General features: G+C 41.6%; 2 protein-coding genes across 2 annotated transcripts; one reads left to right on the forward strand and one right to left on the reverse strand.

Moving 5' to 3' along the window:
- Positions 1–213: 213 nt before the first annotated feature.
- Positions 214–11,739, reverse strand: cbarpa (CACN subunit beta associated regulatory protein a). Its single transcript, XM_078263572.1, has 11 exons — positions 11,651–11,739; positions 11,227–11,411; positions 8,192–8,263; positions 4,930–5,075; positions 4,660–4,721; positions 4,393–4,555; positions 4,132–4,312; positions 3,895–4,038; positions 2,970–3,168; positions 2,620–2,824; positions 214–2,544 (listed from the first exon to the last, which is right to left on the reverse strand). Exons 3-11 carry the CDS (start codon positions 8,237–8,239, stop codon positions 699–701), a joined length of 2,994 nt encoding a protein of 997 aa, XP_078119698.1. The 5' UTR covers positions 8,240–8,263; positions 11,227–11,411; positions 11,651–11,739; the 3' UTR covers positions 214–698.
- Positions 11,740–16,731: 4,992 nt separating this feature from the next.
- LOC144526252 (midnolin) lies at positions 16,732–24,492 on the forward strand. Its single transcript, XM_078263575.1, is given in 8 exon segments — positions 16,732–17,196; positions 17,301–17,388; positions 17,502–17,564; positions 18,240–18,758; positions 18,967–19,072; positions 19,856–20,019; positions 20,021–20,102; positions 23,855–24,492. Coding segments are annotated over 8 exon segments (1,392 nt in total). The 5' UTR covers positions 16,732–16,981; the 3' UTR covers positions 24,010–24,492.
- Positions 24,493–25,886: the final 1,394 nt, after the last annotated feature.

Consider the following 25,886-nt stretch of genomic DNA (forward strand, 5'->3'; position numbering starts at 1 on the left):
ATGAATAATTGGGACAAATGACTAACAAAATCCTCTAAAAATAAATGAAATATGAGTTTTAAAAAAAAGTCTTGATGCACGATTTCGACCGTTGTGTTGGCTGTGTAGTCTGGGCATCCCATCTGTTTTTACTTAATAGGTCTAGTGTGTGCAAATACAGAAACCACAAACTTTCATGGAGATTTACACTCATGGTGATTGAGACAAGGACACTTGAGGAGGATATGGTTTTAAAATGAGAGAAATGGGTGACAGAAACTCTATTATCTTTCTTCCCATCAAAGTGCTTTTTGTTTTAAACTGTACAGTATTCACATACACATTGTTTGGACATACAGTAGCATGCTGAAAATTCACAGTAAAGTCTGAAAATATTTAATTTCTAAAGATGGGTCTATATTTTCAAAGCAATGTAATGAATGCATTTGATTTTAAGACTGGTTACCAATAAAAAGGGGGCTTCACGTGTCACATGGCGTCACAGTGGAAATTAAGGTCTAAATGGAAATGCGGGACGAGACTGGCCACCAAGAAAGAAGGTACTTCTGTCCTTTAGGATATACACTATCTGTGTTTTGATGCATCGGTTAGGCTATGTTTATTTAGAAATAAATGTAAGGGACACAAAGATCGACCAGTGTTTCAGTCTGTCGATTATAGATGATGGATCTGAAATAAAGTCGCAGATTGTCATCAGGTTATATGGAATTGAAGCCAGGCGAGGTCGTGTGAGTAAGCACATGCTCCGTTCCTGCCTGGCCGAGCTTCTCTGCACTGCGCAGGCCGCCATAGAGCCTCTCTTCCACCGACACGACCAGCTTGTCTGTCAGGCTGCTCTCTGTTAGAATAGCTTGACTACTGTTGTTGTTTCTGTTGTTGGCTCTCGGATCCATGTGGATCATCTGTGTAGTCACAGTGGTCAAAGACTGGCTAGTAGTTGTGCTTTCTGCGTCCTTTTTCGTAGAGGCCTGGCAGCCATTACCTTCATCGGTTGACTCCGCACAACTCTTTGTTGCATCAGTGCCTTCAGAGATTGTGTCGGCTGTACTTTCTGTGGCGTCCCTCGCAGCGCCTTCGCTTGACGGATCTTTGTCCTCTGTGCTCTCTTTGGTTGCTTCCTCACAAGCCGCAACCTCGCTGGCTTCTTCGTCGGCAGCGCTCGCAATGCGCGAGAGTGTGCTGTGATACCTGGTGTCCAGAGGGTAACTGGCGCTGTCACCTCTCCGCAGCGGAGTGAACCTCTGCCTCTCCAAAGATGGGGAGTACCTACCCCCGGCGCCTGACCCTGGGTCGCTGTATTGCTTGTGTCTCTGCCACTGTTTCCGGAGGTGAACTCTGGATCGGTGCCTGGAGCGCAGCGGAGAATCCTGCTGGTCGAATCGGGGATCATGCCGGAGGAACTCGTTGAAGAGAGCGTCTGTCTTCTCGTCGATGCTGTAGTCGCGGCGGCGGAGACGGGGTTTGTGAGGACTTGATGGCTGTGGGATTGGCTTCATCAGCTGGGATTGTGATTCTGGAGGTTTCTGAGGATGAAGGGATTTCAGAAGCTCGTGTGGTTCGTGAAGGGTAAGAGACTGGCTGCCAGTTTGAGATCTCTCCCTTAGTTTCTCCTCTGCGCTGTCTGCCATCTCATCCTCCAGCTCCTCCTGAAACAGCCTGGCCTTGATGCTCTCGCACACTGAACCTTTTCTCCCAGAGCTGGTGAAGAACAGCCTTCTCTCAGACGCCGTCTTCACTCTAGGAGCTCCAGGAGTCCCAAAAAGCCTAATTTCCTCCGTGGCCCTGGATGGTGCTTCAATGGAGGCGTAGCCGCTGTCCATCTGGAGGAGCTTACGGTTCCCTGGCTCACCCTCTCCTCCAGCTCCACTTCCCACCTCACTGTCCCCACCTGAAGCCCCTCTGATCCCTCCCTCCAACATCTCTCCCTCCCCTTCTTCAGGCTCATCGTCCAGGTCTTGGGACCTGAAGCAGCTGTCCAGGCCAGAGCGAGCTCCGGCACCATCGAAAGACGAGGCGCTGTCGGCATCACTGCGGATGGACTCCCGATCGGTGCTGCTCTGGTCTGAGGAGGCATATTGCTCCAGAGAGGCTCGCAAGCTCCAAATATCTCTGTACAGGGAGGGAGGAGCCTCCAAACTCCCCTGGCGATTCATGGATGAAAGGGATGAGCCTGAGTCAGCCCTTCGTCTGGCCTCAGCTCCCAACACCCCCTCATCTCCGTCCTCTGCTTCTGCCTCACTCTTTTTCCTCACATCTGATGTATTGGTGTCTTTAGTTATCCATGTCATGTCTTTAGACCTTTCCTGTACGGCATCTCTTTGTTGTGCTCCAAACAAGTCGTCATCTTCTACCGCTTCCAGCTCGACTCCCGATGCTTTTGTTCTTATAACTGCACCAAACTTTGTTTGTTTTTCTACCCCTGTCCCATTGGCTGTGGCCTCCTCTTGTTTCTGGGAGCGACAATCATTTGATGGCGAACAGAGATCCTCTTTTCTGGCATCGGTGCTGCTACCACCTACCTCCACCGTGGCCTCTACTTTTAACCTGCACAGATAGAGAATATTTAATAATTCTGGGAATGTCATGGTGCAGGTCATGGGATAATGGGAAGGGATTTACCTGCTGAGGAAGACTGAGGACGTGGGTGCAGTGTCGGCGTGGGACAGAGACTCTGCAGAGAGGGACTGGAGGCCACTGGTCTGGATGGGGGACTGTGGGAAAGCGTCAATGACTTCATCTCGGAGGGACAAAGAGTCGTCTTCGCTGTGATCAGTGGTTTCACTTGCTGCTCTCTGTCTCTGGAAGGGCCTTCTCTTGGGGGACCCTGGTAGTAATTCACATAAAAGATAGCTGTCTACTGGATGTTTTTCACCTTTTTATTTTTTTCTTTCAAATTGCTATTATTTTGCATAGTTAGACATCATCCACACATTGGAGCTTATTCATTCATTTATGACATTTATCCAAACCTTTGGCATCCAGGCTGGCAGCCCGGTGACTGCTGTCAAACTTCCACCTTCTGAAGTAAGGCCCTGCCCCTTCCAGACTGGCATGGCGCCGCAGTTTAGAGAAGAAATGTAGAACTAAAGTCTGGCCCGGAGCTTGAGTCAACTCTCCTCTCATCCCCCTTTCGCTCTCAGCCTCTCCCCTGTCCCCGATAGCCTCCATCTGACAGAAGAGATGGAGGGAGGAGATGAGACATATTAAGGAGGTGTTGAGGCAGACGAGCTGAGATGAATTGCGACGGGCAGAGGCAAAGCCCTCAGGGGACAGCAGTTTGTCATATTGTCACTCAGCTGCAGTGATGACTGATGTCACAGTGCATCAGTAGCTTTGAGCCTGTGGCAGCTGCTTTTCACACTCTGTTTGTGTATGATACAAGGGGATCAAGCCTCACTGAGGAGTCTAAAATGTAAAGTCTAAATGTATTTCTGGCCAATGAAAGGCTCACAATTTTGCTGTAAAAAAAAAAAAAAAACTATGAAATGAACAAAAAAATGGTTCTTTTAATCTAAACAAATGTTTCAAGTAGAAACTTATAAACATGCTAACAATGTCAGCTGTGATTTCACACTTTTCTCACAGGCATTTCTGAGAGTCAGACCCTGAAATGTTGACGCGCACTGGCGACAAGAACCCAGGATGAAAACATGTCTGAAAACAAAAGATCTCAATGAAACCACTGTGCATCTCATCCCACGTTGAGGAAGTGATAAAACAAGACTCTACAGCTACGCTAGCATGAGGCTGTACTTAGGCGAACCATCACTTTGAGCTGGTCTGGAATCTGGACCAAAGTGGTCGACCTGACCAACCAACTTAGTCATGCTGCCAGCGTGGCTAAAAAAATGTATTGACCATCTTATAACCGTTAACACAAAAGGGGAAACTTACTGTCTGGGACCGTGTGTGCTGTACTTTCATAGCTGACGATGCCTGTCTGGTGCCCTGGTCCAGGATGGTGGAGTGGTGCGGGTCTCCAGGAAGACCTCCGCTGAGGCTCTGTCCCACCCAGTCGGGGACTCTTCTCTCAGGGGGCTGGAGGGAAAATCAAATGCAGGTTAGAGATGAAAAAAAACCAATCTGATTTGGTGAGATTTGTGGGATAAATCGCACCCAGCGTAGAGTTACCTGGTAGATGGTGAGGGGCAGTTTGGGAGCTGTTGTCTCATTGATGTTGACGGTGCTGCTCTCTGTTGAGTCACACTCCATGATGGTGAGGATCTTCAGGTCACAGGGGGCCGGAGACAGGTGAAGGTGGGTCAGCCGGGCCTTTTTCAGGTGGTGGAAGTCTCCCTCAGTCAGGGTGTACCTGAGAAGACGACGAATCATCAAATCTAGTTCCAGCTTATCCAAAAATAATAATGCCAAAATGACCTTGTCGAACTGTACCTGCGTCCCTTGTCCTGGGTCGTCTTCTCCAGTTCGTAAAGTGCAGATTCATTGAAGGAGACTCTGCGGCCAGTAGACCCAGTGGAGACAAATCGTTCTGTCTCTCCATCGTGACAGCTCGCAGCTGAGAGAGCGTCTGATTCATCCAGATGAATGGTGATCTCTGAGTGACGAAGAGAACAAGGACGAACCGAGGGAGAGAAATAGCGTTAGTGACGACGGTGGGCCAGGAGACATGATGTATGTATGGAAATACACAGCTCGGACCTTGGGTGGGCTGAGAATCCTCAGCATAAGTGGTGTTTGTCTTCTCAGGGTCATCACTCGCTCTGAAAAGGGGAAAATATATTGTTTCACTCTTTGTGCTCTTTCACAGAAAACACAAACGTCTTATCACATCACAGCTTTCAATTTGACATATAACGCAGCTTTAATCCACTGCTGTCCCAATCACGTTGGCTCCTGTAATCCCTGTGTGTTTGCAGAAGAAGCAGGTCTGCTTGTCCCACAGCGTGTCCCTCGGCGGGGCGCACCCACCTGGAGTAGCGTCGTCCACCCATGCAGCAGTGGTGACAGAAGAGGAGCAGCAGGGAGAGCAGGACCAGCGTCCCCCCGGCAAAAACACTCAGCAGCACCAACAGCAGCACATAGTTGTCCACCTGGCCCGCCGACACAGGCACATCCTGATCCGGAGCAGCCAAGAGTTAGTCAAAAACAATACAGGTTTGAGGTACTTGTACTTCACTTGAGTATTTCCGTTTTACATTAACATTTCACATTCTCTATTTCAGATGGAAATATTGCACTTTTCACTCCAGTACATTTTACATACATACCAAATATATAATTACTTCATAAAATATGATGGTAATATATCAGTGACAATTAGATCCACATATTAAAACATACATTGTGTAATGTCTGAATGAACTAAAGCGGTGAAAATGAGTGACTCCTTTTCACACGACAGTCATTTGACTCATTATTAAATAAAAAATTTGTATCATTGCAGCTTTAAGCAACATTATGAATACTTTCACTTTGAGTACTTCTTTCACCGGTGGATCCCAGAGTTCAGTTTATCTGCCATGTACTGGACAATGTATTTCTTTTGCTCAGCACATTTGCAGTGTAAATAGAGATTATAAACCTACACACCAACCAGTTTATGATGGGTGGAAGTAACAGAAATTAATTGATAGAAATGGAGTAGATGAAAATGCATGTGAATTGAAAAAGAAAGATCAAGATTTGATTAATTTATGGCTGATTTGATTAAACAGTCATGATATGATAAAAAAAAAGAGTCATGTTTTATCATTTCCCCTGTCTTTGATATTCATCATTCACAACACAACATTGCCATTTATCATTTAAGGAAAGTGGCCTCAAGGGTGGAAGTAACAAAAAATAATTGGAGAAAAAGTGATGAAAATGCATGTGAATTGAAAAATGGAGTGATACATTATCAAGTGATTCGATAAACTTGATTGACATTTTAGTTGAAACAGTGTTCATCTGATAATCAACTGGCCTGTGTACCATTCATCATTCACAACACCTGACATGTATCATTTATCAGCAAGCAATTCTCTCAACCCAAAATGTCAATCAAAAACCACAATTTAAATGCAGATCACTTCAGTCTTTTTCAATTATTTGTGTTACCACCCTTGAGGCCACTACGCTTAAATAATACATTTGTGAACGATGAATGTAAGACAGGAAAATTATGAAACATGGCTCTGTTTTTATCATATCACGACCGTTTCAATTAGCCTAAATCAGCTTTAAATAAATCAAATCACTTGATAACTTATCACTCTTACTATTCACGTCCATTTTTCCCGCTCTGTTTTTCAATTCGCATGCATTTTTTTTCTCCTCCATTTTTATCAAATAAGTTTTGTTACTTTCACCCCTTATACCAGTTTTCCACTCCTAACTCTTGGCTCTAGAGACACAACAACAAAACGGTATATCCTGAAATATGAATAAAGAATTTACCTTAAAAGTTCAAAATAGAACTCCACAATTCCTTGCCGACAGGATTCAAAATCAAATATTGACAGAAAATATGATGTGTCACTCAAAATATATCAGCATTCAAAACCAATATGGGTCAAACCCTGGTACTCTCTGTACTCTGTCACTGTTGCACAACATCAATTTAATCCCCATTGCTTGTATTCAGATGGCATTGCTGGAGCTCGTAACTCATTCATTTAATAGCACGAAACGGCAGGAGCTTACATACAGTATCTCTGTTGTCATGTTTAGTTGCTGTGAGCTCACTGGCTCTGTTAGTCCTGCTGGGACCGTCATTGATTTTTCTCCCTTTGAGCTTCCCAGCAATGATGAATCTGTTTGTCGCATTATGCTGCTAGCTAAGCACCATAATATTGAATAAGGAGTGGAATTAACACTGAAAGACTTTCTTAAGTCCCTGCCTCCTCGCAGTAATTCTTACACACACACACACACACACACACACAGATACAACTGCTTTCTACTCTCACTGATTAATACTCTCAGTCTTGACTGAGTGAGCCTGGGGATGCTAATTGAAACATCAGCAAGACCCTTAATTCAATCTCCCAGTTCTTCCAAATGAGGGGGAAATGAGGCCTCCGCAGGCTAAAAATGGAAATCGGAGGAGGATGCAGAAACACATGAGCAATCCCCACACCAGACTTTCCTGGCTCTTCTTCCAACGTCAGTTTCAAAAGAGAGTGAAAATAATTGGTCTCTTTTCACCGTCACAAACGGAATATTCATCTGTTGCAACATTTAGCGTTACATAATATTTGAAAATGTCAAAGATTGTCATTGTGCACAGATTTAAAGGAAACCGTGGAGTGGAGTGGAGAAGCTCTTTACAGAGCACGGACCGACCTTTAAATGAGGATGGACTTAACAGGAGCAGCAGCAAGGATGTTACAGCAACAACCCAAAGCCTTCTGCTAACTGGATCTGCCCATTAGTTTCTCAATACATTTTTGTCTATAACATATCTGAAAATAGTAAAAAAACAAAAAGTTTTTCAAGTTATATTTTGCTGTCTCCAAATTCCTTATTCTGACAATCAGTCAAAACGCCCAAAATATTCAGTTTACAACAGCATATCACAACTGGAGAAGCAGCAAACGGAGAATGTTTGACATTTTTGATTGAAAAATGACTGAAAAGATTTTTCTGTCAATCGGCTAATGTGTGTGTGTGTGTGTGTGTGTGTGTGTGTGTGCGCGTGCGTGCGTGCGTGCATGCGTGTGTGCGTGTGTGTGTCAGAGTGTCTGTAGCTTAATGAAATCTGCTGCTTTTACAAGCTCAGCCAAACAGGAAGAACAACGTAATCAATCAGCTGGAGCCGCAAAGCCTCTCGCCAGTCTTTAGACCAAGTTTCTAACACACACTGTCGAGGCAAACAACAGTCAATTCTCCTTCCCTACAGACAGCTTTAACTCTCTGATAATCACTGCCGCTGGCTCCGATATACCCCCCCCAGAGGCTACAGTATGTGGCACACAAAGCCAGCAGCACAATCAGTCCTGTCTTTTAGATTCAAATCCTCTTTGTATACAGATCAGGCTATCCTCCACTACAGCTCCACCTGGGATATATAACACCTGTTAATGGAACACTCTGTGGTGTTAACTCACTGTGTCTACTTATTGGTTTTGGCTGAGGTCCAGTGTGATCCCTAAAAGTGGAAGAGTTGTCGTTCACCAGACCACAGACACCAGCTGATGTGAAGGTGTGCAGAGTATGTGTTGATAGTGTCAGACGTAGTGGTACTCACAGTGGAGTTCTCGGTCAGACTTGTCAGAACAGGCAAATCATTGCTCATGGTCCAGGTCAGCGTGTGTGAACCCTGCAGAGGATAGGTGGAGAAAGTGGAGTCAGACACAGCTGCTTCTTTCTAGACAATAATACAATTTCTGTTTCTCATGCTGCCATAAATAAGCACCACAAGTGTATTCAGCCACAGCTCGAAATGGACCTCAACAAACACACTATTTCCTCCTGTTGAGTAACATTTGCTAAAAACTACAGTGCCCAGCTGTTTGGGGAAATGATTCAACCAGTTTTTAAAACTTACATGTGCATTGACTTAATGCTTTCCTTTTAGTGTAATAATTACATGGACAGTGTGTGATGACGAGCCATCACATCTCATGTACAGGTATGCCCACACAACTCCTTTGCCAGAGGAAGACATATTTGTGGTCAAACCGCCTCCTGTGACAGCAGCCCACCTGTCACTCAAAGCGGAATGCCTTTAATTATACCGCTCCGCCCTCTTGTCAAAAAATTTTCCCCTGCGGTTTCAAAAAACCAAGATGGCGATGGCCAAATTGAAACTTGAGTCTTCAAAACAGCAGTCCGCAAACCAATGGGTTACATCCCTGCTGCTACATCCATTTATTTTATTGTATATGGTAAGTACCTACATCTTTCAAACTCTACACTCCCAGTTTGTAGTGACGCCTTTCTGTTACAATTCTAACGTCATCCCAAAAATAGCAAAGATACCCCTGATGACATCACTATAGCAACAGAAACATTACACAACTGTTTTCACACACTGAACAGTACTCCTCATGTAAAGAAACGGATCCTCTTGTTTAAAATTGGTGTAATGGCCCTTTAACATACCCAAGTGACACAAACCTAACTCTTGTCTGGATTGAGTGCTGTGCATTAAACCCTAATGTGTCTACCTACTGATATCTCCTGAAGATGGACAATTACGGCACAATAACCAAGAATCTCTCAAAAAAAAACGTTCATCTCGGTGTCAGTCCATTGTCTGTAAAATGAGACAGACGGTAAGAGAAGGAGAAGACCTGACAGTACGTCATTATTTACACAGAGCACAGCTTGAGTAACAGTCCATGATTGCATTCCTTACACATACTAGTAATACTGCCATCTGCCGCACATACCCTCTCCGTGGTATTTTATGTAATATCTCATACAATACATACCAACAGCTCAAGGTAACTATGACGAGGACGAAGCTCTGAATAGCAGGAGCACACCAACATTAGAGAACCACACACAGATTATGCTACATTTTAACCCCCATTATTTAGCATGTCTAAACAGTATATAAACATGTAATACATTATAACTATAATGTAGTTGTAAGCAGTATTTGTCAACACTTATACATTATCCTATGAAGATATATTTGATATCTTGATATCTAGATATGATTACAGCTGTTTTAAACTATTTATCACATATTTACTGATATGTGATAAATAGATTTTTCAAAGTTAAGTGTTGGCTGAATTTTAATGAAAGAAAAGATTCTGCCTGATGTTTTTATTTTTATTTTTATTTTGACATGATCACAGTTTGCTGCCTGTATAACAAACAGTTGTTAAACAAATGGTTTAAAGCTCTCTTGCAGAATAACTAAATGGTCTAATGAATGATATTGTCCAAGGTCTTAAAAAACCCACCACTAAACTCACACTTGGAGAAGGAGCTTTAAAAAGGCTTGTCTCAGCAGAAGCCCATTTAACTCATTTCACATTAACTGACCTGTTACAGCAACTAACGTTTAATTAATACTGCCAATCCAAACTCAGCCATAGCAGTTTCCTTTATGCACATCATGCATGCGATGCTGTAATGAAGTATGTAGTATAATATATATAAACGTTGATTGTAATGTTGATCCACGGTGTGTCAGTCATGACAAACTTTTGCTGTGAAGCCAAACAGATTTTAAACCCACATAGAACTTTATTTAAAATTCTAGTTGAGGTCCTAAAGTTTCCAAGGAATCACGTACACTATATATTAGTCTGAATTTTGGGGACAACACATCTAGATGGTGTAGCCATTAAAACATAGTCTTGAATATTTCAGTCATTGTAAATATCATATAACTGCAAGAGGTACACAATACAGGCCTATATGTTTCGCTGTCAACCAGTGTGGAATAAGAAATGAAATAAAAGGAGGGAAGGTTTTTTTAATCATCATTATGCCTAATTTTGAAATAATGCCTCCAAAATCTCCTTATGGATTGTAGAGGTGTGAATCTTCACTGGTCTCACGAATTCAAATCATTCAAATCGATTCGATATCCCAATGCATCACTATGCGTCACCTCCTCTATATTATTTTATATTGCTACACATGGTTTTCATCAACATATTCAAGCAGTCTATATGAGCCTATATGAACTCCCCTTTTTATTCTGTCTGCTTTTTAAAAAAAGACACTTCCTGAATATATCGGAGTTTGACAGCAGACAGACAAACGGCAAAAACAAAAAATCAGCGACCGGAAAATCAACAAGTAACATCAGTAGGCAATTAATCGGTTATGGTCTGTCACTGCATCTATGTAGAATTGTCTAGGATTGTTACATTATTATGAATATTATAATTAAATGGGCTATATTTAAAAAAAAATTGTAATTATTATTTATTTGAGGGGGTACTGTGAGTGAGTATGTGCGTGCGTGTGTGTGTGTGTGTGTGTGTGTGTGTGTGTGTGTGTGTGTGTGTGTGTGTGTGTGTGTGTGTTTCCAGGGTCTCGTTATGCCTTCACATCATCTCTCGCTTTAACCATAGGCAGACAGATGGACGAGGCGGCTCCGACACACACACACACACACACACACACACACACACACACACACACACACACACACACACACACACATTTAGAGTCCATTAGTGGAATGATGCTTGTGGTGTTTACACCCTTATAAGCACCATCAGTATGGAGGGAGGAGGAGGGGAGCGGGGTCACTGCATATCACCCTGACGTGTGACTGGATGATGGTGGTCTCCATGTGCTGTATCTTACGGTCTATAGAGGCGGTGTTGGAGCAGCTTCCCTCCGCTGTGCAGACTGACTACAGCGAGCCTCTGCAGCCGGCGGCGGCGCTCAGCAGCAGCAGCCTCAGCATCAGCATCAGCAGCATCTTCCTCTCTCCTCCGAAAACCCGCCGATCAGGACTGTCCCACATCTCTGCGTCGTCTGCTCTCAGCCTGCGGGAGGGGGGGGAATCACAATTAGTAACACAGGAGCCCTCATGTGCCGGACACGGGGGGCTCCGTGCTCCCCGCGCCTCAAACATATCTCACTAAATCACTGCGATCATCTTGAGCCGGCTGTTGTCACCTGTCCCACGTCTTGTATAATGAAATAGTAGCACATTACACCGCGAGCACGCCTGTATAGGTCCAATGACTGGTGCTGATGTGAGCGGGACAAAGATCGGACTCACCCGGCTGTAGACTCCGTTTGAAGCGGCGGTCCACAGGCAGCCTGCCCCGTCTGCATAGCCTACTTTAATTTGGGCTTCAAATGAAGACTGTAGTTATGAATGAAACCACACGCGATTAGACACACCCACCGCCCGCTCCCTACGCACCGCGTGACCGCCTCTGATGATGATGGTGGTGATGATGTGAGATGGAGGAGAAAACCTCATTCACAGCACCGGCTCATGAATGGCAGCTGCTGACAGAGCGATTGATAGGTTGGCTAACTGATTTTCTTCTTCTTCTTTTTTTAACCGATCCAGACATTCTAATTCATATTTTAATATTTTCCAATTGGTGTGTTTGAGTCTGCCACTGTTTCTTTGTTGCGCGATAAAATGTAGGGAGACACATATGGGTGTTGTGGAAGTTTTCGTTATCTCTCGTTTCACCACCTGGGGGCAGCGTTGTAGCCTACTGTTGTTTTCTGGTTAAATATGGACCACCTAAAATGGAAGTTCTTCATGCAGCTTTTACTTCTTTAAAAAAAAAAAAAAAAAAGTCAGATCCAGTCCAGACTCACAGCTAAATAGAGAATAGTTTAGACTCATTCTAAGTTAATAGAAGCAATCCAAATAAAAAAAATGTTAACCATTGATCCGGCAATATTGTTATCTCCTCAAATGCACACTGTTGAGGGATTATTCAGGGAAAATGTAGACCTATCTATCTATAGGCTAGTACAGATGAGTTCCATCAACCTGCGCTCCATGACGTAATGCATTCATTTTTTTTATTTTTTTTATTTAATATAAGGTCGTTAAGTCCTAATACACTAATACACACAGCCAAATGTAAACTCTGTTACTTAAAGTTAAATAGCCATAAAACTGCTGCAATTTTGGATCATATTTGTGTTTGCCACATTGCATCATCTTTCAAACAAGTCAAACCCTGGATCCAACTCTAGTTTGACATGTTTTTACAATGTCCTGATATGTAGAATAATGATAACATAATTATAACAGATTGATTGATTGATTGATTGATTGGTTGATAGATAGATTGATTGATTGATTGATTTAACGATCGATCGATTGATTGATCGATCGATCGATTGGTTGTTCGATAGATAGATTGATTGATTGGTTGATCAATAGATTGGTTGATTGATTGATTGGTGTTTAGGATTGGTGGTGGGGTTCAGGCCCGTATTTGATGATTTGAGCTTAGTTATTTGACTCATAACAGATGTGATTAAAAGGCATTCAATATGACCAAGATAACCCACCTTTGTAAGTGTGTAATTTGGTTCAGTGTCAAGTTATTCCCATTACATGTTTCTTTTATTTTCTCTATCCCCTGTGCTTTTTGCATCACACATGTCCTATTCTTTTTGCACTCACTCTCTGATCCCAAAAGGCTTCTTGCAATCATCACCTCTGTAGTGTACGTTCCTGTGTGCTGTACAAATAAAGGAGTAGCACAAATGGAAAATGCAGCAGCTGCAAAGTGGCAGGAAGTCTAATCTGCGCCTGTTTGATAACAGAAAGCGGTAGTCTAGTCTAGCGGTAGGTAGAAGGTCAGACATCTGAAGAATCTATTTCTACACAAAGACCTTACCTAAAAAACTTTAGCAAATGGGCCTGAAACTGAAAACAGCTGGTTGAGTGATAGAAATAACAGCACACGTGACTAGAGAAAACTTTGATTCGACTGAGGTTCAGAGCCAACAAATTGACCTACATGTATTTACTCACTGGAATTAACTGAAATAATGAAGTCTGTTGAAGCAGTGAGGTGTCACTGTTTTTGGATAGATGCAGAGGACAGAGGAGATGCTGTTGATTCAGGAATGTGACCACACATCCTCATGCCATGTCAACTTTAATGGCCTCTCATGTCTTCTCAGGCTATGTGTCTTTTATTAGTACATTCTTGGGACATTTAAAGCTCCTCAGTCGCTTTTCCGTTTAGGGTTTCATTAACTCTACGGGCAGAAAGCCTCTTCAAACATCTGAAACGTAAACACAGCATATGGTTTTCAAGGACTTGGGACTTGTTTATACACTTTAGCAGACAAAAAGAAATTGCCATATTGAGTGCAGTCTCTGAGATATAGCTTTAGGCCCCTACATATAATTATATAAATACATGTATTATATGTATTACAGGTGTAATACTCTACACATAAAAAAAAAAAAGATTTCTCCACTGAATACACAGTATCATCCAGAATCTAAAAGAATGGCAGTACTTTTCAAAGCTATTCAATGACTGGAACATCACACAAAATATTGCTTCAAAAATAGAGATGTTTCAGTCTTTTAAGGTGTTTTTAGCATACTTTCAGGTGTTAGTCTCACTCCTAACGTGTAATCGAGCTGTTGTTTTAAAATGTTTGCATTTTCAAATGTACACTTATTCAACTAAAAGAATATGTTTTGTCAAATCATTTTTAGCATAAAGTATGTCTATGCATGTATATGTGTGTAGTCCTACCTTGTAACCATGAATCATTTTTCCTAAAACAGGAATTTAGCGTTCTGTCCTCGGCCCTCTTCCCTTCAGTTTATACATGCAGCAGGTTTTCAGATGTATGTGAATGATCCTGTTATATATGTATCCTGTGAAACTATTTCATCAGTTTCTACCCAGCTGTTGCAGCACTTAAAAGCTTAGCATTAAGCATGCTACTGGTCATACCAGACCAAGTAAAGCTGTAGCAGCAAAACCCCTGAGTGTATTGAGGCGAAAAAGGGTGCGTTTTATAACTTATGAGCTCAACTTTTAATTTGTAAGAGTAATGTATTATTTATTCTTGAAAAAATGACATAATGTTGCTTTAAGTTATTAGTCACAAGCAGTTTCTACAACAAGCAAGCCTCCTAAAGGTGATATACAATCGTGAAAATGTACAATTTTGGATGCAATCCCACAATTTTTATATTCTTAAGAAACTAAATTAGATGTTACGTTTCATCATTTCATTAAATTTGCTAATACTAAATTCATCCATAAATGGCTAAATAATCAGACTGTCCTAAGATGCTCCGTTACATGTTGGTACCTCTCAGGGTTTCTGGCTTAACATATGGTTAGCATTGGTCCATGCTTTGTACTTGTAGTACAGCGAAGCCGTAAACAGATAGCTGAGCTAAAGACAATGACTAGAAATTCATTTACAGCAATTCATTCAGATTTTTCATCCCAAATAAGGATATAAAGTAATGCATTGTAAGATCAGTGAAGAGCCATTAGTGCTGTCCTCCATCTGTGTTTCTCTATTTGCGACAGCTATTTGATTTGAGTCTATCAATGAGATTCTCTATGAGATATTCCAAACTGACTCCTCACATAAAAATGTTTTTTTTATCTTTGAAATTCCAGCGACTCTAAGGTGTAACATACCAGAGGATTAAAACATCTGGGAAATGCCAGGAGAGGCCATGTACGGATAAGAGGAATGTGGAGAGGTTAAACGCAGTGTGTGTGTGTGTGTGTGTGTTGCTGGATGGTTGACGTCAGAGCTGCGTCTCTGCATGCTCTGGAGAGCAGGACATCCTGTGGAATTGTTCTCAGCGAGGCCCGAAGAATGTAAAGCAGCAACCTCTCCCTTCTCACTCGTCTGGGCAAAACATTGGAATAGCATGCTGCCATAGTAACGTTGGGGAGGAATCAGAGTGGAGTAGGCTCAGGGAGGGAGGACAAGATCTCCATCAAAATCTCATTGGGACATTGTGTTCATCAAGACACTTAAAAGGAGAAAAGACGAAGAAGAGAACCGTGTGGGATTCCTTTTGAATTTCAGTGAATTTACTGTGTGTATATGTATGTTATCTACACTAGCTCTCATGTTTCTACAGCATTCATCGATAAAGCATTAGAGAAAGAAACAAATAGAGATGAAAACAGCCATGCAAAGCAAAACAGAATAGAAAAGGAGACAATGGATAGTTGCTGTTTTTCTCACGTAGGCCTACTGCATAGGTTTTCAGACAGAAAGGCAGCAAACATGTCTGCATTAGGAGAGGAGTGAGTGTGGGGGTGGGGTGAGGAAGGGAGGTAGGTGATATGGGGCATGGGGGTGGAGTGACGCAGGCTGGATGAAGGGGGGGGTGTTGTGGGTGTAGCTATTTTTAGCCACTGTGAAGAGACACATATTAGCTGCAATATCCTGCCCTATCCCGGCTTCCTACGTCACTTTACTCCAAACCGGTCCTCTCTCTGTGAGTCATGTGGCAGGTGCAGCCCAGAGACCCTGCTATGGACCAGAGGTGGGACACGAATACTAAACAGCCGAGGATGAAAAAGACTGCAGAAGACAAAGGGTGGATGCTGTCTAGCGTCTCCTGCCACTGGCTGAACAGTGAGATTATACCGCATCCACAGATGTGCATGTGATGAACTGGTCAGGGTGTTTCCCTGCCTTCAGCCCACATCCAAGTGCATGCTGGATGTTATAATGTCCCACGGCCTGGGAAAACCTGGTGTAATAATAAGGCTATTGTTGGTGGAGACTATGAGTCATTTTAGGACAGGAAATCAGGAAATATTGTGACTTCTTTTAATCAGAAATTAGAAATGGTTTATTGTCACAATAAGTACACTTACATGGAATTTGCCTTGGTGAATGGTGCAAACATAAACAAACAAACATACTAAACATTAATATGAAATAAACAATAAACTGTTTTATAAGAAAATAAAAAAGAGGCTGAATGGATTGAGTGCAGAATGTGCAAAGAATATATATATATATATATGTGCAATGGGCATATAGTATATAGTTCAGGATGAAGGTTGAAGGTGTAGTGACTAGTGACTAATATGAATAATCTTTTAAAATATTAAAAACATCACAAAACAGTCTGTCTCTTTTGGTTGAAAAATGAGACAAACACCTTGACATGATGACATTCTGTAGTGTACAAAATGTTGTCGTGCTCTGCAGATTGCATCATTTATGAATGGTGAGTATGGCACAAAACAGGGTGGAGCCATGTGAGAAACAGGCGTTTTCGTTTGGACAGTGCAGGCAGACTGATCTCGAGGCTGTCGCTGATTGGCTGTGTGTCCGAATGGGCGGAGCTTGTACTAACAGTGTTGGGGTGTTTTACGCTCGGTGGAGTAGTCGTGCTGCGTCTGTTAAAGCCAGAGAGAGGAAGCTTTACACTCGGTTGTGGTTAAACTGTTCTGTAATGTTAAAAAAAAAATTGTTAGGTTCAAAGTTGCTTCACGCTGTCCACTGAGGAATGAGGAGCAAGACTAAAGAGAAAACATCTCGCCTTAATTCAGTCGAGCGATCAGAATCTGGTTTACATTTGGACCTTTTACAGTAGCTAGCCAGCTGAATGGAGCAGCAGCGGGGCTTCTGTAGCTTCACCCCGGGCGAGTCTGCACGTTGCGGTGCTGGGGTCTCCACCATGCGTTTGTCCATCACCTCGACCACCGGCAGTCCGGTGGAGCTCACTGTCCCCCGAGGAGAGACTGTGGAGGGACTGAGGACACACATCTCCCACAAACTCCGACTGCAAACGGACAGAATCGCCCTCCTATACAGAGACAAGTGAGTTGTGCTTCGTGTAGAATCAAACATATTTCTTCATCACCACTCGTTGGTATTATTTAGTCAATTTATACTGATTAGGCTATATCATGTGCATGTGACAGGCAGCTGACTGCAGGCAAACTGTTGGACCTGGGTGTTGCAGATGGAAGCAAACTGACCCTGGTCCCTGCCATTGAAGCTGGTTTAGTGGTGAGTAGTAAGCCGATGTACATCTTTCACTGAGGGGAAACACATTTCCACTCACTTCTATGCACACATTTAATCACATCATGTTGATGTTATGTTCTATTTTACTGCCACAGTGTCCCACTGCCAGAGCTGAGAGAACTATGATGGACGTCTTGGAAAGTTTAACAGAAGACCAGGTAGATTTAATGTCTTTCTAACTCTGTGCTGCAAATAAATGGACACTTGTTGAATGCATGAATGAGGACAGGGGGAAAAAAATGTTTGTCTCTGAAAAACTATGCAATGGACGTGGGTTTTCCACTTAGGCCCTATTTTGTGAAGTAGGATGTAACACCAAATCTCATTTCTGTACCGTGAAAACTAGGTATTGCCAAAACCTCAGCTTTTTTTGTTTTCAGCTTTGTGACAATGCATTTTTTCCAAATAATCAGGACTTTAAATGTTAACTTGCTCAAGAAGTATAAGCATTTTCTAAACCCACAAAGCAACACTTGATCATTCAAGTTCGTTTTTCTGAAAAATGTGTATGTATAATTATGTATGATTCAGTTGTCTTGGGAAAAAAGAAAACTCCACAAATTCTTGTATTGATGTTTTAGGGAAACATGCATACACATGCAAACATTATTGCATCATGTTCTTCACAATGGCAATGCACACTTCATTTGGTTACTGACAGTCATACAACACACACAGACACACACACACACACACACACACACAACGTAGCTGCTCAATGAATGTTTCCTAAAGTATTAAACCACACGTGCTGTTACCACGGTAACCATGTGTGTCAGCAAAAGCTTATGGATTGTAAATTCTGAAGTGTGTCTTTTCTGACTATCCTGCAGATCAGTGACTTCCTGTCTGGGCGCTTGCCTCTGACCATTAAACTGGGAATTGGCGCCCATGTGATGTATGTGCAGCTCCAACTGTCTGCACAGAATGTGGCGGAGCTACAGCAGCACCGGGACTTAAGAGCTGGGAGCAGCAGCGAGCTTCAAACCGGCCTGTCCACTGCCGCCAGGATGAGCCATCCTGACTCCTCCACCAACGCCACAGGGTCCGCCACCTTACCTGCTTCTCAAAGTTCTACTGTAGCCCAGGACTCTTTTGACTCTACATCCTCGATCCAAATGAGCACTCAGAGACCCAGAACTTCGCACTCACTCACCACTGCCCCTCCACATCAGTCCTGTCCTCCACGCTCTACGCTCACATCTTCTTCTGTTCTTTCAACCCCTTCTTTGCCTTCTGGTTGTCCACATCCCAGCTGTCCACTACCAGCAGCCACACCAATCTGTTCACCTGCTCCCACCTTCTCCATTCCAGGACCCCAGAGCCCAGCGCCAGCCTCAACCTTCAAAGAGGTTAGCCAGACATATTCTACTGCAAAGGTCAATCTAAATCACAATGCATTGTCATGGTTTCACCACTATGTATAATTGGCATGTATTAGTAACATAACCTGCATAATAAGCCACTTAAGAGTTCAAAGTCTCCAGTTTTCAACAGTTTTACTCATTTTTGTTCCTCATAATGGATGATACAAAGATCTTTTCCTTCTCATTTTTACAGAGTAATGCTCATGCATCATCCACTGCAGAGCCATGCAAGTCGCCAGGAGCAGTCATAGAAAGTTTTGTGAGCCACTCTCCAGGCGTCTTCTCAGGGACTTTTTCTGGTAAGTGTGTGAGCAGCAGCAGAGGCCTGAAGATGACATAACAACACAATGAGAATTCAATAGTTTTGGATTAGTTTAATTAGCAGCCAAGTCACAGAAGTCCTGAAAATAGATAATGAGGTAGGCAAAAAATATAAATTTATAATACAATCCCACTGAATAGAATAAGGTAAAAAAAATAAAAATAGAGACTAAAGATACACCATAATCTTGATTGTAAAATATAGGCTTTTGAATATACACTGTACAATGATAGTGCCATATTGTCATTAGTACAGCAAGTCTAGTAGATAAAGTGACATGCTGTACTGCAAAGTGCATGATTGTCCTTGGATATTAAAAGACAATAAACTGCACAGATGGCTTGTTCTTTAAGTGTTAGCTTTCAACAGTTCATTTATGGTTTTTTGGGCTTATTGATTTGTCTGCCAATCATTTTCTCAATTAGCTAAAGAATCATTTAGTTTATAAGATGTAAGAAAATAGTAAAATGTCCATTATAATTTGGCATAGCCAAGGAGATGTATATTAGTTTTATTCAACCACCAGTCCATCACCCACAGATATTCAGTTTATGATAAAGAAAAGCATTAAATCTGGAAGCTGGAAGCAGTGAACCGATGGGATTTTGGCTTGAAAAATTACTAAATGAAAGTAGTTGCTTTTAAAATAGATCTGATATGTTATCGCTGCCGCTCTAATGTCTACTGGGTTCTTCTTTTTCATCCACTATTATCCTTCTCTCCCTCTCTCATTTCCCACGCACTTTTCTTATCCCATCAGGCACTCTGGCCCCTTGCAGTCCGAGCAACGTCAGCCATCCTCCACATGGCATTGCCATCATTCTCCAGATCCTCAACGACCTCCTCAGGGCTGCCTACCACCACCAGGGGGCTCAACCTGCCCCTCCTCATCTCCCCTGTCCTGATGTGAACCCTCCAGCCAGCCCCCCTCACAGCCGAGGAGCAAAGCAAAGCAAAAAGCAAAACACTGGCAACCCAGAAGACAGAGCACCTTAGCAAAACTCCAGGTGAACAAATAATATTACACACTTGAACACTGGAGGAGTTACTGAAGATTGCATTGGTTATACTGTACGTTCCTTATGCAAACATGGATGCCTTGGCTAACAATAGAGGTACCGTTAGATTAAATGACACTTGGTGCTGTAATAAAAGGCCGTATTTATTCACACACACTACTGGGTGTGGAGTAAAGCCTGTTACTATGCCTAAACTCAGAAGTCTCAGTACTTTGCATGTGCAACTATTTATTTAATTTGAAACCCCTTCTCCATGACTCAACAATTGGATATATTAAAACATATTTATGATATACACAACTCAAACAACTATCCAAACTTATCAACAATCCTCTTATGCACAAACCAAATATCCACCCAGTGTCAATAATAACAACAAAATAGTAATAATAACTTAAACAATAAACTCATGTTCATCCTACCAACCCTTCCTCATCTATACCTCTTAAAATAAAAAAATGTTTCTGTACATGTTCCTAAATTGATTTATATTTGGACCTTGTTTAAGTTCAGTATCCAAACAATTTCCACAACTCCCCCCACAAATCGAAATACACATACTTTTCATAGTGGTACGAACACTGTTTTTTTTTAATGAAACTTTCCTCCTAAATGATACCCCCCCCCACCCGTCTGAGAACATTTGTTCTATGTTACACAGAAGTAATTGATTCCTGCGATATATCAACCAATATGTCCCTGGCCAACACACTTAACTAAAATTAATTAATCAATTAACTTAATAAAAGCGTCAGCTAAATGACATGTAATGTAATAATGATAATTCAATGATAGTTTTTTAATGTCAAACCACCGTTTTAATTTACTCTTGTCCATTGTGATGTCCTCCAAAAAATATTAGTGCCGTCCACATATAAAACAAATTTCAGTATTTTTGATACTCTGCATATACAGTGTCATTTATGTACAGTGGGGCTCGAAAGTTTGGGCACCCCAGGTAAAATTTTTTTATTAATGTGCATAAAGAAGCCAAGAAAAGATGGAAAAATCTCCAAAAGGCATTAAATGATAGATTAGACATTCTTATAATTTGTCAAAAAAAAAGTTAGATTTTATTTCCATCATTTACACTTTCAAAATAACAGAAAACAAAAAATGGTGTCTGCAAAAGTTTGGGCACCCTGCAGAGTTTATAGCATGCACCGCCCCCTTTGGAAAGCTGAGACCTGACAGTGTCATGGATTGTTCTCAATCATCGTCTGGAAAGACCAGGTGATGTCAATCTCAAAGGTTTTAAATGCCCAGACTCATCTGACCTTTCCCCAACAATCAGCACCATGGGTTCTTCTAAGCAGTTGTCTAGAAAACTGAAACTGAAAATAGTTGACGCTCACAAAGCAGGAGAAGGCTATAAGAAGATAGCAAAGCGTTTTCAGATGCCAATATCCTCTGTTCGGAATGTAATTAAGAAATGGCAGTCATCAGGAACAGTGGAAGTTAAAGCAAGATCTGGAAGACCAAGAAAAATATCAGACATAACAGCTCACAGGATTGTGAGAAAAGCAAGTCAAAACCCACATTTGACTACACAATCCATCCAGAAAGATCTGGCAGACACTGGAGTTGTGGTACACCATTCCACTATAAAGAGATACTTGAACAAATATGGTCTTCATGGAAGAGTCATCAGAAGAAAACCTCTTCTACGTCCTCACCACAAAAATCAGCGTTTGAAGTTTGCAAATGAACATATAGACAAGCCTGATGCATTGTGGAAACAAGTTCTGTGGACCGATGAGGTTAAAATAGAACTTTTTTGGCCGGAATGTGCAAAGGCACGTTTGGAGAAGAAAGGGCACAGAATTTAATGAAAAGAACCTCTGTCCAACTGTTAAGCATGGGGGGTGGATCAATCATGCTTTGGGGTTGTATTGCAGCCAGTGGCACAGGGAACATTTCACGAGTAGAAGGAAAAATGGATTCAATAAAATTTCAGCAAATTTTGGATGCTAACTTGATGCCATCTGTGAAAAAGCTGAAGTTAAAGAGAGGATGGCTTCTACAAATGGATAATGATCCTAAACACACCTCAAAATCCACGGTGGATTACATCAAGAGGCGTAAACTGAAGGTTTTGCCATGGCCTTCACAGTCTCCTGACCTCAACATAATTGAAAATCTATGGATAGACCTTAAAAGAGCAGTGCGTGACAGACAGCCCAGAAATCTCAAAGAACTGGAAGACTTTTGTAAGGAAGAATGGGCGAAGATACCTCAAACAAGAATTGAAAGACTCTTGGCTGGCTACAAAAAGCGTTTACAAGCTGTGATACTTGCCAAAGGGGGCAGTACAAGGTATTAACTCTGCAGGGTGCCCAAACTTTTGCAGACGCCATTTTTTGTTTTCTGTTATTTTGAAAGTGTAAATGATGGAAATAAAATCTAACTTTTTTTGACATATTATAAGAATGTCTAATCTGTCATTTGATGCCTTTTGGAGATTTTTCCATCTTTTCTTGTATTCTTTATGCACATTAATACAAATTTTTACCTGGGGTGCCCAAACTTTCGAGCCCCACTGTACTATATTTTAGTTCAGTTTCCGGGCCTAATACTGACCCCTGTGGGACTCCACAAGTTATACCCAAACATCACCTATCCTTACAAATTGTTGCCTGTCTCTTAGATAGCTTCTCAACCAATTCAGCCCAATCTCTCAGATACCATAGCTTTCCAATTTATTGAGTAATATATCGTGATCAATGGTATCAAAAGCTTTTTTTTTTAGATATATAAATACTCCCACTGCATACGTTTTTGTTTATACAATTAGTAATTTCTTGTATTAATTCAATTAGCGGCAAAGATGTGTATCTGTTTGTTCTAAACCATATTAACTATCAGACAGCAAATTGTGCTTCTTAATGAAATCATCTAACCTTTCAATAAAGAGCATTTCCAATATTTTATAGAATTGGGAAAGTAATGGTACAAGCCTGTTATTTGTGAAGTAGTGTCTATCCTCAGCTTTATATAAAGGGATAGGTTTTGCAATTTTTATTTTGTTTGAAAATTTCCCAGTTTGGAAATACGAGTTGCAAATCTGAGTGAGTGGTTTTGCAATACCGTCAATGACGTTCTTGACTATTGTCATGACGGTAGACGTTTTAATCTTACACTTACTAATAATAATAATAATGGTAATTTCCTTTCTTTCACTGCTATAAGAAAAATAAAACTTGGATTTCACTCCCCACAGTCATCAACAGTCCCCCCCCCCTCTCCCCTCTTTCTGTTGTTTCTGGGTCATTGATTGCTTCTGCCAATTTTGGTCCAACACTTACCCCATCATCAATCTTATTTGTTTGCATAGGAGTACGAGTATGTGTTTCCATTACTTTGCTTTCTCTTTTGATTTACTCTGTTTTGGAGTTTCCTGTAACTTACACCTTTTGGCCTACAATAATGAACTGCATTTTCCCATCTGTAGCTTACTTGCATGACAAATCTAGTGTATGCTCTATTTGATGTGATTATATTCCCATTTCAAATATGTGAATATAATGAAGGACTAGTGAGTCCTGGCTTTATCATTTAAATTGTTGCACTGGGACTTTAGTATATAGAGCCTTTTTCCCTTTACTCTTCTACCGCGCCCCAAAAACATTCGTGAATATATTGTGTATGATAAAGTAAATTATTTACAGCAGAACGTATCAAACAATAACTTCATTATTGTGTAGCATGTCTAACAAGTTGTTATTCCTCCCATCCTCTAGGTGAGGAGACTCCCCCCATCTGCTCATCCACACAGGAAATTCAAACACTGCACTGTAAGCTGGAGCGCCTGCAGTTTTTGATGCATCAAAGGCGTCTTCGCAGGCTCACTCGCAGGAACTCACAAACGTCTCACCCATATCAGCATCGTCCCTAGTCTTTTGGACAGAAAAGATCCACTCACTGTGATAGCAATAGCAGCTTGGAAGCCATCATGGAAACCAAAGCTGACCTCTGAACTTGTGGGTGAGCTGCTTTGTTGCTATTTTTAAACTATGAGCGTTTTTGAAGAATGTAAGCCCAAAAAGTCTGTGGAGTCTTATTCCTGTGGCTGTCACTGTGCTGAGCATGTTATTTCATCTGAGTCTGTCCTTTAGTGACTATGGCTCTCATTGTTATGTAGCATATGCCACAAAAGGTACACCATACATTTTCATCTTGGTGTTTTGTACAAAGACCTCTTACTGTATGTTTGTTTATGTATTCCAATGCCTTAAATGTACATGTCTTGAATGTAAACTGTATGTTTTGTTCTGTGCAGGGGATGTTCCTCTAAAATGTTTTACTTATGCAATATTAAAGTGTAAACACAAGGAAGGAAAGAAAAAAAAGAATAAATGAAAACATTTTAAAACCTGGAGATATTTTTGTCAAGCTTTTTTTCCAGACACAGAACATCTGACATTGCTGCCCTCATGGGCGTCTTTTATTTTAAATTCCTTACATACAGGTATGACGGGAAGCCAACCATCTACGGAAAGAGCCACAATACTTATGTGATATTTGACTGTGAGGTGATGGACCAACAAGGAAAAGCTTAAGGCACAGGCCCGCTTTGAATGCACTAACTGGATTGTTTTTTTAGGCTGCAGCTACATGAACTCACAGGGCTGTCTTAGTCCACTAACACTCATACGATTTTGTCAACTAATGTATTAGTTGATCTAATCGACAGATCTGTAAAACTGAGTTTCTCAACAAAGAAAAGCACCACTTTAAACCTTGTGTTTACCAGAGATGTGCCTTAACAAAATTGACTAAAGAAATCTAAGTCGACTAAGACCAAAATGACAGATTAGGCAACAAATAGACTATGAGGGGACAGCCATATCTCAGCTTTTGGAAAAATGTTTGAGCCGACTACAAACTTTTTGCAAAAAAAACAACAACAAACCTTGGTTTACAGAAAGACTCAGGCCGCTTTATCAGGCTGAGTAGGAGCCCTACAGAAGTGGAAAATCCTGTTTGACCAGGCCAGAAACACACTGTGAAAGGAGATCTGTATAACAAAGAAAAGCTACACTTAAAAGCCGCAACCAACAATCCTGCAGGACATCACCACTTGCTGATGAACTGAATGTATCTGATAAGCCTACTTCACACCCCTCACCTGCTTACATTAAGACATCAGACAACCAACTGCACCCCTGCCAACCCCTCACCCTCCCCACTGACCCCCCACCATGCACTCAGGATCTGTGATCTGCACATCAAGAGACCTGTTTTTAGCTGTATGTCTTTTTTATATGGACCTGGAACTGTTCTGTTCGAAGACATTGAGAGCAACTTAAAACCAGCTCATGTAGATACTTAGCAGCTGATTTCATAACAATTGTTTAAGTAGCCTACTTTGTTTATGTATTGCACGGTTTGCTTGGCAAGTCAACCATGTGTGACTGAGGTCACCCACAGATTCCTTCTTCTTTATTCAAAGATAATCCCACCTTCACAGGTAAGAGCTGTCCAATAGGCCTACAAACACAAGCACAAAGTTGGCTGCTAAAAAATAAACTTTACTTAACAGTAAACAGTAAGGCCCCGATTAAAGCACAGAACAACAGTTGACTGTTGCACATTGAAACCAATTGCAGACTGCAAAATGTCAGAGTTGCTGTGTTACTCACAACACATTTTTTTCATCATTTTTTTTATTTATTATGTTGACATCAAGGTGCACCAACTACAGACTGATTGCAAAGATTATTCCACTTGGAGAAATCCAAGACTGAAGCAGATGGTTGTGATGTTCAACAA

Source organism: Sander vitreus, chromosome 12 (genome assembly GCF_031162955.1).
Source record: "Sander vitreus isolate 19-12246 chromosome 12, sanVit1, whole genome shotgun sequence".
NCBI classification, from domain to species: Eukaryota; Metazoa; Chordata; class Actinopteri; order Perciformes; family Percidae; genus Sander; species Sander vitreus.